This window comes from Bolinopsis microptera, chromosome 13 (genome assembly GCF_026151205.1).
Source record: "Bolinopsis microptera isolate Bmic1 chromosome 13, MBARI_Bmic_1.0, whole genome shotgun sequence".
Taxonomy (NCBI): domain Eukaryota; kingdom Metazoa; phylum Ctenophora; class Tentaculata; order Lobata; family Bolinopsidae; genus Bolinopsis; species Bolinopsis microptera.
The window spans coordinates 9,044,097-9,060,322 of record NC_087084.1 but is presented as its reverse complement, the minus strand read 5'-3'; the positions used below and the strand labels follow the sequence as shown (position 1 = coordinate 9,060,322).

General features: G+C 37.9%; 1 protein-coding gene and 1 long non-coding RNA gene across 3 annotated transcripts in view; one reads left to right on the top strand and one right to left on the bottom strand.

The window, feature by feature from the left end:
• Positions 1-16,226, bottom strand: part of LOC134824693 (uncharacterized) — a 65,678-nt gene that overhangs the window by 16,976 nt on the left and 32,476 nt on the right. The gene's annotated exons all lie outside the window — the stretch shown is intronic.
• On the top strand, positions 595-15,105 carry LOC134824691 (uncharacterized). 2 transcript variants are annotated; one of them, XM_063836664.1, is made up of 6 exons: positions 595-604; positions 1,862-1,926; positions 2,134-2,212; positions 13,668-13,804; positions 14,434-14,548; positions 14,812-15,105. In XM_063836664.1, exons 2-6 carry the CDS (start codon positions 1,884-1,886, stop codon positions 14,999-15,001), a joined length of 564 nt encoding a protein of 187 aa, XP_063692734.1. In that variant the 5' UTR covers positions 595-604; positions 1,862-1,883; the 3' UTR covers positions 15,002-15,105. The 2 variants fall into 2 exon arrangements, with proteins under 2 accessions (XP_063692734.1, XP_063692733.1); XM_063836663.1 differs by lacking the exons at positions 13,668-13,804; positions 14,434-14,548; positions 14,812-15,105 and adding exons at positions 2,761-2,918; positions 3,651-3,765; positions 4,024-4,257.

Below are 16,226 nucleotides of genomic sequence, written 5' to 3'. Positions count from 1 at the left end.
AATTGCGCGGCTTTTATGTTACTTATATATGTAAATATACGTTTCAGCACTGTGTGACGAGGCAGTAGACCCCAGCGCATTTTTTGGAGTTGATTGTCGCGCGCATTTTTTGGAGTTGGGTTACATCTTGGTGACAGGTATCATCACGACGATTATTGGTCACTCGAAATCGACCCGTTTGGAATGCAATGTAGGTGTGATGGTTGTTTCTGCGTATTTGTTAGGGGGGGGGGGGGGGGGGGTCCAAGGGGAACTTTGGGGAACTTTGGGAAAGTCCCCCAAGATTTCTGAAGTTCCCCAAAAAAAAGTTCCCCAAAACTCCCCAAAGTTCCCCAAAATTCCCCAAAATTATTCAAAATTATTTAAAATTATTCAAAATTATTCAAAATTATTCAAAATTTCTCTAATATACATTAATACCCATTAATGTTAACATGTATGTTATTATAAGGTATAATCTTAACTTACTTGTTGATACTTGCAGCATGATAATTTGTTTGGCATTATAATTTTTTTGGGGAACTTTGGGGAACTTTGGGGAATTTTGGGGAACTTTCTGAAGTTCCCCAAAAAAAAGTTCCCCAAAATTCCCCAAAATAATTTGTTTCATTGATAAATTTTTGGGGAACTTTGGGAAAGTCCCCCAGGTTTCCTGAAGTTCCCCAAAAAAAAGTTCCCCAAAACTCCCCAAAGTTCCCCTTGGACCCCCCCCTTGTTAGGTACCTGTTACTAATTAATCAACGGGATCATAATGTTGATTGTATCGATAAAACATGGATTTTAAGGCATAAAGAAGCATTGTTGAGTCCTGAAACCAAGTTTAATCGATTTCTCGTGCAATTTTAGGTCAGGAATGGTCATCAAAATAAATGTATAACAATGTCGATATTTTGGTAAATTTCTAGCTTTCTGCCAGAAAATAAATTTTCGGTTTCTATAGGGGTTAATTAGGTATAAACTACAGTACAGCTGTACTTACACCCACATTCACAAGCATGCAAGCTCACCTGGTCCAATGAGCGGGAAACGGAGAACAAGGTCTGGTGACGTCATAGTCATGACGTGACCTCAGGCTCATAATCACGAGACCTCAGACCCAATCAATTGGGTTCTGGCCTGGTCAGCCCCCTGTCACCCGATCTTGAGGTGACGTACGACACCTCGTTAACCCAATCAATGTCTGGAAGGCTGCAAATTTTCACATGCCAAATCCCTAAGATTCTTAAAGAGTTGTACGAGATGACGATACATAGAGGACGCAGAATTATGAGGACTACCAGATCCTGGTGGAACCTAAGTGATCCATGATATCACGACAGGCCCTAACCAACGAGTTTTGAGATTTTAAAAGACGCGCACGAAGGCGTCTCTTCAACACACTACCTATAGTTTATTCTTCCAAACTCGAAGTTTCTGCAAGCGGGTTTTAGACAAATGTTATGTCTCTGCAAGCAGGTTGGAACTCAAGAAAGGAAAGTTTGGGGGAAGTGTTGTTCACTATAAACTAACCTGTTATTCCTAATAGGCATGTTTGTTTTATACCTACTCAGCAAAGTCAGCTACAATATCAGCTACAACATCAGACAGTGACCTGGTCTCCGTTAGGGTGTTATACAAGAACTAATTGTTTATATTTATTAATTGTTTATATTTATATTTATCATTTGAATAAACTGTATTCGATTAAAGTGTTTCACGGTCAATCCAATAGGAACAAGTTAAACAACTTTGATATGTTAAAATATCAATATGTTAAGTTGTATATTGACATGTTAATATACCAATATGTTATGTTGTATATATATTGATATGTTAATATATCGTAAAACAAAGCAATAATAAGATAAAACAATCCCACTTTAGCGTATCGTCAAAGCAGAAAAATGAAGGTTTTCGTGATCCTGATAGGAGTCTTCTCATCTGTCTGTAAGTAATGTTTATTTTTTAGAGGATCGAACATCGTGTGCTTGGCTAATTTCTTTCTGTTAACGAGTGCCACCGTATGATAATACAACTGCTTTGTTATGCAATCGAACAGACTGTTGTTACGTTTAAATAAGATTAGTAGATTTTAAGGATATATAGTACAATACAAATTTGAGAATAAACAACGTAAACAGTAAACACCCACAGCTGCGGAAGTCATGAAGTGTAATGGCGCTGATGGCGCCACTGCCGAGGACTGCGAGGACGGAGTTGTCGCATGTACATCGTGAGTTGCAACTTTTCCTTTTTTTCGTAAAATTAAATATTTTTAATCTCAGAATTGAATACTGGAAGAAAAAAAAATACTACTTCCATTCTGATGGTTTTAAACACACTCGAGTCATTGATGAATAGTTACATCTCACATCTATATTAGTTTTGACGGCCCCAACGTTAATGTGGCTCTTGCTATGTGTTGGTTCAGCCGAATTAATTATTATGTAATCAAGTTTATTTTTCTCTTTTAGTTAGTTGTCATCCGGCCAAACATTAAGCAACTTATATTGCAGTTCCAATTATCAATTAGTATATCAAAATATGTCATTGTAATTTTGCATGGCTGAAATGTAACGCTTGATTTATATATATAATAATTAATTGAATTTTCAAATAAAAAAGTTAACATTAACAAATGAACTTACAATATTTTGACTACTTTGATGTGACTTTCAACGGGTGACCAAACCCACATCGAACCCAACTCTTTCCATGTTTTACACTCAGCATACTATTACTAACTTTAATACACCAATTTAAAATCCACCATTCCCTCAGTCCAGTGTGGTCGCGGCAGTGGTCGCAGTGGTCGCAGTACTACGTAGGTGCGAGTGCTCAAGCGTACGGGTGTGGAGAGTGCCCTGCTGACAGTACTGCGACATGTGCCCAATGCGTTGCCACAGCAGACGCCGGATGTAACGTAGACGTAACTCCAGGTAAATATGAATTTGCAATGGAGACATAAAGACATAATAAATCAAATTTTGAACTATATCAATATGATCATTGATACATAAAATACATATAAAATTTTGCATATCTGACATTTGTTTGTTGAGGGTCAATGAACAATAACAAATAACGAACAGGTCCATCATTGCTTGCTAATTGGAACATAATTTGGCGCCTCTCTAGTGATGTTCCCCATTCCCGCTTCCCTTTCGTATTATTCCTTACCTGGGGACCCTTGGCTATAATATTCATAAACATATGAAGAATAAAGATGCGGTGGAATGACAGGCTGAGCGCCGCTCAGTAACTTATTCCTTGCAGTGTTCATTATAATCATAATTTATCAAGTCCTGGACTCTAAGTGTCTAATGCTGAACGAATGTTAAAATCCATCCCCACCTCTTGCAAGGCACACATATCTGCCTCCACCTCGCCAACGATAGTGTCACTGTTTGCCCTAACTCCACCTCCACTTTGCGTGGTGGGCATTGTCCCCTCTTTCCAGCTGACGTTTTTCCAGCAATAATCCATTAAACTCCTAGCCTGCCCATTATTCTGTGCTCCCCAGAATCCAGATTAGCTATTACATTACTTGTAGGTTTATAACCTACCAGGACGCGCGCCGAGTTGGACTCGTCGACGGTCCTTTGGATTTGGAACAAATATTTTACGAGTATCACCCGTTAATAATATTACCGACACCCATCAATCTTCAGCTGAAGCAATAAAGTTCGAGTGTTACGACTACAGCTTGGTAAAAGAAGCATTGGTGGCATCCAAAACAGCGACAATTTGTCACGCTGAGAAAGCCACTGCCATCGCATGCAACAAGTACGGAAATGAGGATTCACACCAAAATACCAATAATCGACTTGTTTGCTTATCACTTACTTATCACTTACTATCCAAATTAACAGTAGTTACTAGCTAGTAATAATTAGCGAAATTAACGGTAGTTCTTTGAGTTTCAAAGAATAGCAATGCCTTCCTAGCTATTATCTAGTTTGGCACTTTTTAGGTAACTAAGTATCAAGTATTAATCTAAAAAGTATTGAATTAATTGAAAAACTTAACTGCCCAATATTTCAGACCCGGGAGTGCAGCGGTAGCAAAAACCTACAACGTGGCTAACAAGGGTTGTGGACCGTGTACTGAAGTAGCGAAGAAAGACAAAAGATGTTTCCACTGCTTCACCGACAAATGCAATTCTGCGTCAACTCTAGCGTTTGTTTTGGCGCCCCTCTTGGCAGTTTTCTTCCATATGATGTAAGAAGACCGAGAAAGGAACAGAATATTTAGAATAGACATCATCTTTTAGTGTTATATTTTCGATTTTTTATTATCATGAAACATTTTTCTGGTTAATTTCAAAGTTTATATGTATTTTCTTCCGGCTGCTGCACTTATCAAGTTTGCTTATTAATAAAACCGAAATATCTTTGTAAACGATTATTTACTTTTCTCATTAATAACATTTATTTAATTTATAGTTACACATAACCAGCGTATATGAATGACATAATAATGTCAATGATAAACACGAACAATAAAAAGTAAAAGATTGTGGGGATACAATATACGAATGACATTAAATTAAGATCTAAAATAATACTAAAATAGTACTAAAATACAACATAATAAGTATTTAGGTGTTTATATCCCGCTCAAATGGTTAACCAACAACACAAGGAAGGTGGTTAACCATGTCAGAGCGTTTGACTGTGAGTAATGCGAGAAAGTGTGTAAATGTGAACAAAAGTATGACCCATTATTCCAAACCTTGAAGGGAGACCGGTTAGTTGGATTTGCAAACTGTTACGAAGAGTGAAATATTTTTGAATTGACTTTAAAATATTAAATATAAGCTCATATATTTTTAAAAAGTTAACAATTAAAGTACACAAAATAGTTCTGTCCACTGACAGAATTGGACTCATTTGTGAAACTTAGACTGGTACTGAATCCCAGGCAGCTAAGGATCGTAGGTGGGACTATATCAAAATCGTAGTCTGGGAACTAACTCCTTAGTACAGACTAAACGCGTTTGGGTTATTCAAAAGGTCAAACGATCTGCACCTTGATTTATACTAATGAACTTGTTTGACACTATATTATAGCGAACACTGAGCAATCGTCCGAACAGTGGCTGTACAAAACCCTGTCTATATTCCTTACTATGATAGAGGAGAGATTGTCCTCGAATAAGGCGACCTACTTTCACACGAGTGAACTGCAGGCTAATTTTACAGTGGTGAGGTTATTACTGTATTGTTCTACGATCTGTATGTTAACCCTGGTTTCCTTCTCAGCAGGATATAGTTTACAGTAACGAATACCCACTTACTGGGCCGAGCTCAGCCTGTCATTCCGCCTAATCTCTATTATGAACATGATAGCCTGAGGTCCCCAGGTAAATACCCACCAGTGGACAGGTACCGCTAGATAATCAGCCAAAAATATCCACGGCAACAGGACCATTCCTTAAACTTGCTTAAGAAAGTAACCACCAAAAAGGACTAGCATGTGAAGCAAAATATAGACCCTTATCCTTCCCACAGAACAGACTAATGCTATTGTTCTAGATTGTTCTCCGACAAAACCTGGTTCGTCATTTGGAAGAGAACATGATGATCAATACGAACCAGCATGGGTTCAGAAAAAAGAGGAGTTGCATGACGCAGCTTCTCAGTCACATCGAACAGATCTATAAATCACTCAACAATGATGAAGAAGTTGATGTGATTTACCTCGACTTTGCCAAAGCTTTTGACAAGGTCGACCATGCAGTGCTGCTAGCCAAGCTTGGTCGATACGGAATTGGTGGTCAGGCTTTAAGGTGGATCAAAGAGTTTTTGCTAAACAGAAAACAAACAGTCGTTGTTGAAGGTCGCAAATCATCCTTCCAGCCAGTGGTAAGTGGGGTGCCACAAGGGACAGTCCTAGGACCGATCCTATTTATCCTGTACATCAACGATCTGTTGAACAGCATTAGCTATAGTAACGGATTCAGCTTTGCAGACGACACAAAGCTGATTCGGGCTATCCGAGGAATGAGTAGCGTGGAGTTACTGCAAGATGATCTCAACATAGTCATCGAGTGGTCACGTGTTAACAACATGGAGCTACACGAACAGAAGTTTGAGGTTGTGAACTACCCCCTGAATGGATCAAAAGCTCTAAGAGAGCTCCCGTTCTACCCAGAGACTGTTGAGTATACTACACCAAAAGGACACGCAATATCACCACAGGAAACTGTCAGAGACCTTGGAGTGTATGTTAGCAGCAGTAGGTCATGGGGTCCTCACATTGAGAAGACAGTTCAAGGAGCTAGAAAAATGGCGGCTTGGACATTGAGTGCCTTTAGAGACCGGTCACAAGTAGTCATGCTGACTTTATACAAAAGCATGGTTCGCTCCAAGCTAGAGTACTGCTGTCCAGTCTGGAACCCTACAAAAGTCACAGAGATACAAAAGCTGGAGTCTGTACAGAGATCCTTTACTAGAAAGATATCTGGCTGCCGTGATCTCCAGTACTGGGACAGGCTGAAGAAGCTTAAGTTGATGTCCCTTCAGAGGCGGAGAGAGCGTTATTCTATTATTCATGTATGGAAAATTCTTAATGAACATGCTCCGAACGATACGGGCTTCGAGTTCAAGTCTCATCAAAGGCATGGTATTAAGGCAGAGATCCCAGCCATGAACAAAAACGCACAGTTGTCGGTAAGAACAGATTACGACAACAGCTTTAGAGTTAGAGCAGCTCAGCTCTTCAACGTGCTCCCATCGGAGCTCCGGAGTATCACATTGCTAGACAGTTTCAAAGTTGGTCTAGGCAGATTTATGGAACAGTACCCAGACACACCACCGGTTCCGGGCTACACTCCGACAAACGATAACTCAATGCTGAGCTGGAGGAGGACGCACTCGATGCAGTTGTCCTGAGTACGCCCTGCCGAACTCACCAAAACGTACCAAAACGTACCAAACGTACGTAGTTATCCAACATTCAAAAGGACGGCAGCAGTGAAAAATACAAATGATACAAAAACGAAATAGCGTCACTGCAATCCTGATGATAATGATTATTCAGTGATTATTCAGATAAGCCCACGAGGATGATTAGATCGACGTGCTTCACTCACGAATGTTTATTTGGTATCTGAATTGTGGTATCTGAATTGTGATTCATGTGAATGAATGATTACCATTTCTCCTGCTCACTATCCGTCAGTCCCCTGTTAGTTAACATAGGTACACAGGATGAACGTCAAATTTACTATCATTTAAATCACTAACAAACACAAAGCCAAACCACGAATTCTCTTTCTTAAAAAAATTATGAAAAGATAAATAAGTCTATATCAAAACTATAAGCACTACCAGTATAATAGCACCAGTATGATAAGCACCACCAGTACCAATGACTGGTGGACTTTGCACAATGCACATGGCTTCATGAGGAACCATGTGATCTGGTTTGGGGTGACAGCTATGTTTGAAATATTTCATGTACACATGACGTCATACTCCCTCATGTGACGTCATACTACCTCACGTGACGTCATACTCTCTCACGGTTACTAAGAACTTGGTTTTACATCTTTGTATTCTAATACTGTTTATCTTTCCACTGATCTTGTTAGGTGAACATAAACGAAACAGCTTGCTGGCCGATAATGAGAGTATTTCATCACTTATTAGTTGAAGCAAACTTTGGTGATGAAAATATTGTACATTGTGCACATAGCATAACGTGCCTATTGAAACATGATTAACAAAACATCATCACTGTGGATCGCTTTCAGTTTCACTCTGCCGCTCCACGCCATTAAACCGCAAGATAATAAGATCACTTTCACTTTCTCTCTGTGCGAGAGCAGAGCACTAATGACCATAATTCAACATGTTCTTTGTAATTATTATTACCTTATTATGCGGACCCCAGGCTTTAGTGTTGATAAAGACAATGAAGTCGAAGATGTGTTGGAGCGACAGGCTGAGCGCCGCCCGGTAAAATTAATTTTGTTCATATATTTAAACCAGCTCGATAGTAAATCTTAAACATAAACTCAATGATTAGCATTTATTTACTTGGGGACCTCAAGCTTTTCTGTTTATAATTATAAACGATTGAAGATGTAGCGGAATGGCAGGCCGAGCGACTCCCAGTAACCTTTATATTCGTTTGTTCACACAGCTCGTTTAGGTTTAAGTTTATCACAATATCCGTAATTTGTGCGTGGCTCCGATTATCTTTTACGCGTGGCTACCCTAGGCCTAAGGGTACCCTCTGTACTGTTCTAGCAGGTTAAAATTAGGAGGCCTAAACAATTATTATTAACATTGGCCCTCTGACTCGGGCCCATATTGCCATTATGAGCTCAACTTTGCTGCGTTCACAATATGCTCCCCATATTATAGATATAATAATTTGTCTATTGTCCTTAACTTAAAGTTAATAGTAATACCTTTAAATCGAGGAAGCAAATATTTTATTCTGCGTTTAAATTATCTTTTCGTTATTATATTAGGACGCAATGAAACTACCGGACCACGATGTACGGGGACTTGCCACCCCATGGCAACATTAAAATATATCGACTCTGTTACATGTATGTTTTACATGTCTATTTTGCTTCGTAGCTCGACAAAATGGACATGTACATATGAGGGACCACATGCAAAACTGGTATATCTGAACATATACCAATTTTGCGCAGGTAGCTCATAGTCTTCAGAGTGAAAAGGTGCATCTTTGGAACTTTTTTTGAACAAATTTGAAGAAATTTTTGAAAAAAAGTGAAATTTTATTTTTCCAAAACTGGTATATGTTACAATATACCATTTTAGCTTTTAACAATCATGAAAACAAAATGGTATATCTGCAGATAGACCACCTTCAAGAAACTTATCTTCTATAAAACCGGTATATCTATACACATTTTATAGACTTTAGCCAGCCCAAATGGTATATCTTCAGATATACCATTCTCAGTTAAATTATTTTATCGTTTATAGTATAGAAAAAATGGCATATCGTGAGATATACCAGTTTTGGTACAATTCCAGTTTTAAAAATGGTATATAGACAGATATACCATTTTTTAGAAGTGTTTTTTACACATGATATAGAATCTTTAAATCAGTAAAATGCATTTATCTCAAAACTATCAAAAACAGATATACCAGTTTTGCATGTGGTCCCTCATATGTACATTGTACAACAGATTGGCAGTCTTCATCACCTTACCTTTTAATTTTAAAATCATAGCAAAAACTAACTAGAACTGTTGATACCACAAAATTGAAAAATTAGGATTCGCACCACTCATGATGATAATATTAATTGGGTATAATTATATTACTATTAGTGCAAACCTTCTAAACAAATTTTAACTGCATTCTAAATAGCGACAGAAACTTAATCACATCGCTCATTCTGAATGGGAAAATTTTCTTGACTTTTTCGAGAAACCCGCTAGTTCAGTCATGCAGTTAATTGTGACGAATATTTTTGATACGATAAATACTAACTTTCAAAGCTATTTTTTTAATAGCTTCTAGAATAATATTAGCTTCCTTCGGCCTCCCTATGACTGCACGGGCATTGTAGTTATTAATACTTTTACAGATTACTTACTAGATCGTTTAGTGAAATAAGCACTGGCGTCTCATAAATTAGATTCCCAGATTAATGAAACAATTAATACTCTATAATCTTATTCTTAATTGTGTTAGTCTACAGAAACGGACGCAAGTGGATCACGGCACCCGGTTCCCCCTTAGTGCTAAGGGGTGCATTTTCGGACGTTATAGTGGTCCCATGGGGGTGGACAGAACGGTGGGACGTTCCTAAAAGGGTGGACAGAACAGTGGAACGTTCCTAAAAGAGTGGACAGTACGGCGGAGCTTTCCTAAAGGGGTGGTTATCACCCACAACACACAATACTAAATTTAACAAGAATATATTTCCTTGTAACCTTCATTGTTTTAGTTTGCAAATCGAAAGAGAAAGAAACTTACACTTTACAGACGATAAAAGAAGTTCTTAACAGAAACAGAAAGATTGAGTATCTTTTGTATTGCAAACTCATAAATCAACGGCTTAACCCAGTGGGGCTATATTATAATTGTTATCTTTGTAATCATGGGACTTTGAGCTTGGTCATTAAGCTGTATTATTAAGTGCAAAATGGTTATAATTATATACGCTATATGTATATGGTATTTAACATATGTAACAATTTATTCTATCGCGTCGTAGCTTTCAATAATTTCTAAGTGTCCGTGTGCCTAAGTATACAGCTAACGTAGCATCATACTGCGGTAATATAGTCAGCAACTCTGCACTCTGGTCCGCTTCAATTGATTAGTTTGAAACTTGGGGGAGTTATAGAATTTACAACGTAGTTTGTTTATTAGGATATTATTGAAGGAAGTTTATTATTATATTTTATACTCATTTGATGACTAGGTATGGGTGTTAAAACGACGTGTTCATTTCAGTTTATCGAGGCTAGTTGTTTATATTCAAACAGTTCTCTTATAGCTTGATTGACGATGTCAATCCTTCACAGCTCGTAGCGGCCCAGTTGTGCATCGCTGAAATCTTATAGCATAAGTGCAGTGTGTTTTAATGATTTTAACAGACATGAACACTGCCTCACTGCCTTTACTTTGAAAATCTCCACAAAATATGATAAGCTTCATTTTATCGCTTATGACCAAAATTGCAACTTATAGATTAAATCACTGATATGATTTCCAACAAACTTTCATATTTCACGAATAAAACAGCAATGATTGCATATAATGTAAACTCATTACAAGAATTACTCTATCCTTAACATCGAGTCCAAGGTTTTTTGTTGCTTTCCACAATGCAGAAACAGAATGCTCAGTAACAAGTAAGAGTAGAATAATGAAAGAGAAAATACTTACACCCTTCCACTCTTTCGGTATATCGATCATACTAGCCACCCTTAACTTTGTCGGCTACGAGGATAGGTACGCACTTGAACGGGACACGGGTTGCCGGATTAAAAAAATTAGAAATTAACGATCCGGTCGCATACTAATCGTGATATCATCGCTGTTTACGATAATTAAAGGCTGAAATAGCAAAAATTGTAAAAATCTGCTGCTTAACTTAGACTCCAAGGTATTCTCGGAATAGTCTCGATTCGTGAACTTGGTCAAAGTTCTCTTGATATTAACTTACGCCAATTAAGTGGACTGGCTCCGCATATAATGAGATTACCATACGACCGATGTGACTATATTATGCATACATAATTCAAAATATTTTATATGCAGAGGCCGAGGGGGGGTTCACTCTGATTTTTTTGTGAAACTTGGTTTCGAGATAGCAGTTGACCAACAAACTAGGACCGGTGACCGAACTTTTGAGGGGGTCCTGGACTTGAACCGCCAAATGGTGCCCGCGTTCCGCGGGGCACTTCTTTTACTTCTCACCCAGATTTTAGGTGCTTTACTTGTAGCTAGTGATCCCCTGAACTCGTATATGAAATTTTATCAAGATTGGACAAAAAATGACTGAGTTACGAGCTAAAAACTATATGCCCATATTTGGGCATACGCAACTAATTTGATCGATTTTGGCCCATAAATTGGTCAAATATCAATATTTTTGAATGAAACCAACTTTATATGAAAGATAAGCCTAAACTACACATTCTCTATGATTGTTAGCTCAACTGTGGATTCTGTATTCAAATAATCGCAAAACATGAACAAAATCGCCCATATCTCAGTTCGCCATATTTGCGAAACTGACTTCGCTCAAAACAATAAAACTCAATAGGGTTTCAATATTTTTTTATGAATTTTCAGAATCAACGTAGAATTGGAGGGGGGGGGGGGGGGGGGGGGGGGGTGCAGGTACTTTTTTGATGGAACATAACCCCTAAAAGTGCCCGAGGGGTGGGTGGGTGTTTTTTGAAATTTTCGAAAAGTATCATGGTACTTTTTTTGTCCCAAAAAAAAGAAGGGTACCCCAAAACATGATTATAAAAGTACATGGTACTTTTGTCTTTTTCATTACCAAAATGTTAGAATTGGGGTTTTCTGAAATTATACCTAGCTTGTTGTAGATCTAATTGGATTTTTCTGAAATTATACTTAGCTCGGTGTAGATCTAATTGGGTTTTTCTGAAATTATACCTTACCTTGTTGTAGATCTAATTGGGTTTTTCTGAAATTATACCTAGCTTGTTGTAGATCTAATTGGGTTTTTCTGAAATTATACCTAGCTTGTGGTAGATCTAATTGGGTTTTTCTGAAATATACCTAGCTTGTTGTAGATCTAATTGGGTTTTTCTGAAATTATTTTCCATTTTATTGTATTGCGTTTGTCCAAACTTTTCGCACTGCGGACCTTAAAAAACCTCAATTTAACTGTTTTGGACCTTAAAAATGGGTCAAAAGGGGCCTTAAAAGACGTGAAAAAACCTTAAAAATGAATCTCAAAAATGCCAGCAACCCTGCTCACAAGTCACATCGAGGTGTCATAACATCTTCAGTTTAGGAAAACTGATGAACAGAATTTTTTGAAAAAAAAGGAGGGGGTGGGGGGTCATTCGGGAAAATTTCGAAAAGTACCGTGGTACTTTTTTGTTATTCCATTCGTGAAGGAGGTGGGTGGGTGGTTATTTTCAGAAATTTCGAAAAGTCAGCATATGTTCCATCAAAAAAGTACCTGCACCCCCCCCCCCCGTCATGACCTTAAAACAAATTTGGCAGCCAAATTCTGAAATTTGCCGGGCATTTTTCAGAATTTTGCCGCCAAATTTTTTTAAAGGCCTAACTCAAAATTCTGTCCCAAAACTTAGGGTCATGAGTCAATTCTACGTTGATTCTGAAAATTTCATGAAAAAATATTGAAACCCTATTGAGTTTTATTGTTTTGAACTGAGATATGGGCGATTTTGTTCATTTTTTGCGATTATTTGAACACAGAATCCACAGTTAGGTAGATATTGAGCTGACAATCATGGAGCCAAAATCAATTTTATATACGAGTTCAAGGGATCACTAGCTACAAGTAGAGCACCTAAAATCTGGGTTTTGGGCAAATTGGGCCTAATTTGGACCAAATATGGGCGTGGCTGCCCCGCGAGCACCGTTTGGCGGTTCGGGTCCAGGACCCCCTCAAAAGTTTGGTCACCGGTCTTAGTTTGTTGGTCAACTGCTATCTCGAAACCAAGTTTCACAAAAAAATCAGGGTGAACCCCCCCCCCCCCCCCCCTTAAAGAATATCAGAAGATTTTAAAGATAAACACTAACAGTACAATACAAATTTGAGAATAAACAACGTAAACAGTAAACACCCACAGCGGCGGTAGACATATTGTGTAATGGTGGTACTGGCTACAATCACGTGCAGTGCGCGGACGGAGTTCTCGCATGTACATCGTGAGTTGCAACTTTTCCTTTTTTTCATAAAATAAGATATTTTCAATTTCAGAATTGAATGCTGGAAAATAAAAAAAAACTACTTCGACTCTGATGGTTTTAAATACACTCGAGTCATTGATGAATGGTCACATCTCACATCCAGCTAACAAATGAACTTACAATATTTTGACTACTTTGATGTGACTTTCAACGGGTGTCCAAACCCACATCGAACCCAATACAACTCTTTCCGTGTTTTACTTTCAGCATACTATTACTATCTTTATTACACCAATTTAAAATCCACCATTCCCTCAGTCCAGTGTGGTCGCAGTACTACGGAGGTGCGAGTGCTCAAGCGTACGGGTGTGGAGAGTGCCCTGCTGACAGTACTGCGACATGTGCCCAATGCGTTGCCACAGCAGACGCCGGATGTAACGTAGACGTAACTCCAGGTAAATATGAATTTGCAATGGAGACATAAAGACATAATAAATCAAATTTTGAACTATATCAATATGATCATTGATACATAAAATACATATCAAATTTTGCATATCTGACATTTGTTTGTTGAGGGTCAATGAACAATAACAAATAACGAACAGGTCAAACATTGCTTGCTAATTGGAACATGATTTGGCGCATTTCTCTTGATCTTGTTCCCCATTCCCGCTTCCCTTTCGTATTATTCCTTACCTGGGGACCCTTGGCTATAATGTTCATAAACATATGTAGAATAAAGATTCGGTGGAATGACAGGCTGAGCGCCGCACAGTAACTTATTTCTTGCAGTGTTCATCATAACACTACATTTATCAAGTCCTGGACTCTATAAGTGTCTAATACTGTCCCCAGTCCCCACCTCTTGCAAGGCACACATATCTGCCTCCGCCCCGCTAACGATAGTGTCACTGTTTGTCCTAACTCCACCTCCACTTTGCGTGGTGGGCATTGCAATTGTCCCCTCTTTCCAGCTGACGTTTTTCCAGCAATAATCCATAAAACTCCTAGCCTACTCATTATTTTGTGCTCCCCAGAATCCAGATTAGCTATAACATTACTGACACCCATCAATCTTCAGCTGGAGCAAAAACGTTCGAGTGTTTCGACTACAGCCTGGTATCAGACAAATTAGTGAAATCCGAAACAGCGACAATTTGTCACGCTGAGGAAGCCACTGCCATCGCATGCAACAAGTACGAAAATGAGGATTCACACCAAAATACCAATAATCAACTTGTTTGCTTATCACTTACTTATCACTTACTATCCAAATTAACAGTAGTTATTAGCTAGTAATAATTAGCGAAATTAACGGTAGTTTATCAACTTTAAGTTTCATTATTGCAATCCCCTTCCTAGCTATTATCTAGTTTGGCACTTTTTAGGTAACTAAGTATCAAGTATTAATCTAAAAAGTATTGAATTAATTGAAAAAATTAACCGCCCAATATTTCAGACCCGAGCATTCAGCGGTACTCTTGATAGAACAAACCTATAGCGTGGCTAACAAGGGTTGTGGACCGTGTCCTAAAGAAGCAAAGGAAGACAAAAGATGTCTCGAATGCTTCACCGACAAATGCAATTCTGCGTCAACTCTAGCGTTTGTTTTGGCGCCCCTCTTGGCAGTTATCTTCCATATGTTGTAAGAAGACCGAGATAGGAACAGAATATTTAGAATAGACATTACCTTTTAGTGTTATATTTTCAATTTTTAAATGATCATGAAACATTTTTCTGGTTAATTTCAAAGTTTATATGTATTTTTTTCCGGCTGCACTTTTCAAGTTTACTTATTAATAAAACCGAAATATCTTTGTAAACGATTATTTACTTTTCTCATCAATAACATTTATTTAATTTATAGTTACGCATAACCGGCGCTTTATATGAACTAGCAGGAACCCGTCTAACCCTAAAGTGGTGTCAAGACTCAAGAGACTAAAATAATTAATATCTATTTAATTCGCGTTTTTGACACCACTTGGGGGTCCAAATTTTGGATACTAAAATTCTTATTCCTTGGCCAATATTTTTTTTTTTTATGCTGATTTGAAGGCCATAAAGGCATTTGACCCAGTCAAAAAAGTTTCAGTTGTATATCTTTTACGGTTTTTGCGGAAAGTCGCGTTAAAGTTGATGCCGTGGTGTCAGTAAAATGGCACGGATCCATCCATATATATCGTCTCGCTTTATATATAGTAAGATTAATAAATGGTATAATAATGATAAACACAAACAATAAAAAGTAAAAGATTGTGGGGATACAATATACAAATGACATGAAATTAAGATCTAAAATACAACATAATATGTATTTGAAATGAAATCAGGTGTTTGTATCCCGCTCAAATGGTTAAACTTAACCAACAACACAAGAAAGGTGGTCAACCATGTCAGAGCGGTTGACTGTGAGTAATGCGAGGAATTAGTGTGTAAATGTGAATAAAAGTATGACCCATTATAAGGCGAAGGCAAGAGAAAAGACATCAAAACTGATTATGAAAATGGTTCTTCAACATTCGCTTGAAACAGTTAGTATCAGAAGAGAGTTCCATGCAACCGGTGCATGGCTTGCGAAACGTCTGTCATCAACTTTAGACTTTTTATTTTTTGGTGTCTTAAGCATGAGATGATTATCCAGTTTCTTCAATCTGGTCATGGTGTTTGAAATTTCTATATCTACTACATCCACAATCCACATCCAGTAATATCTTAACCGAATAATTAAATAAGCAACTCTCATGGTGATTTGTGCTCAAAATTATACCCTGAATTTAAACGGAATTATTCTATGAAATATGTGGCATTCTCAATTTGTAAGTGATTACTGATTATCACAGAGCTGGCAAGCACGACTGATTCATCGATCAC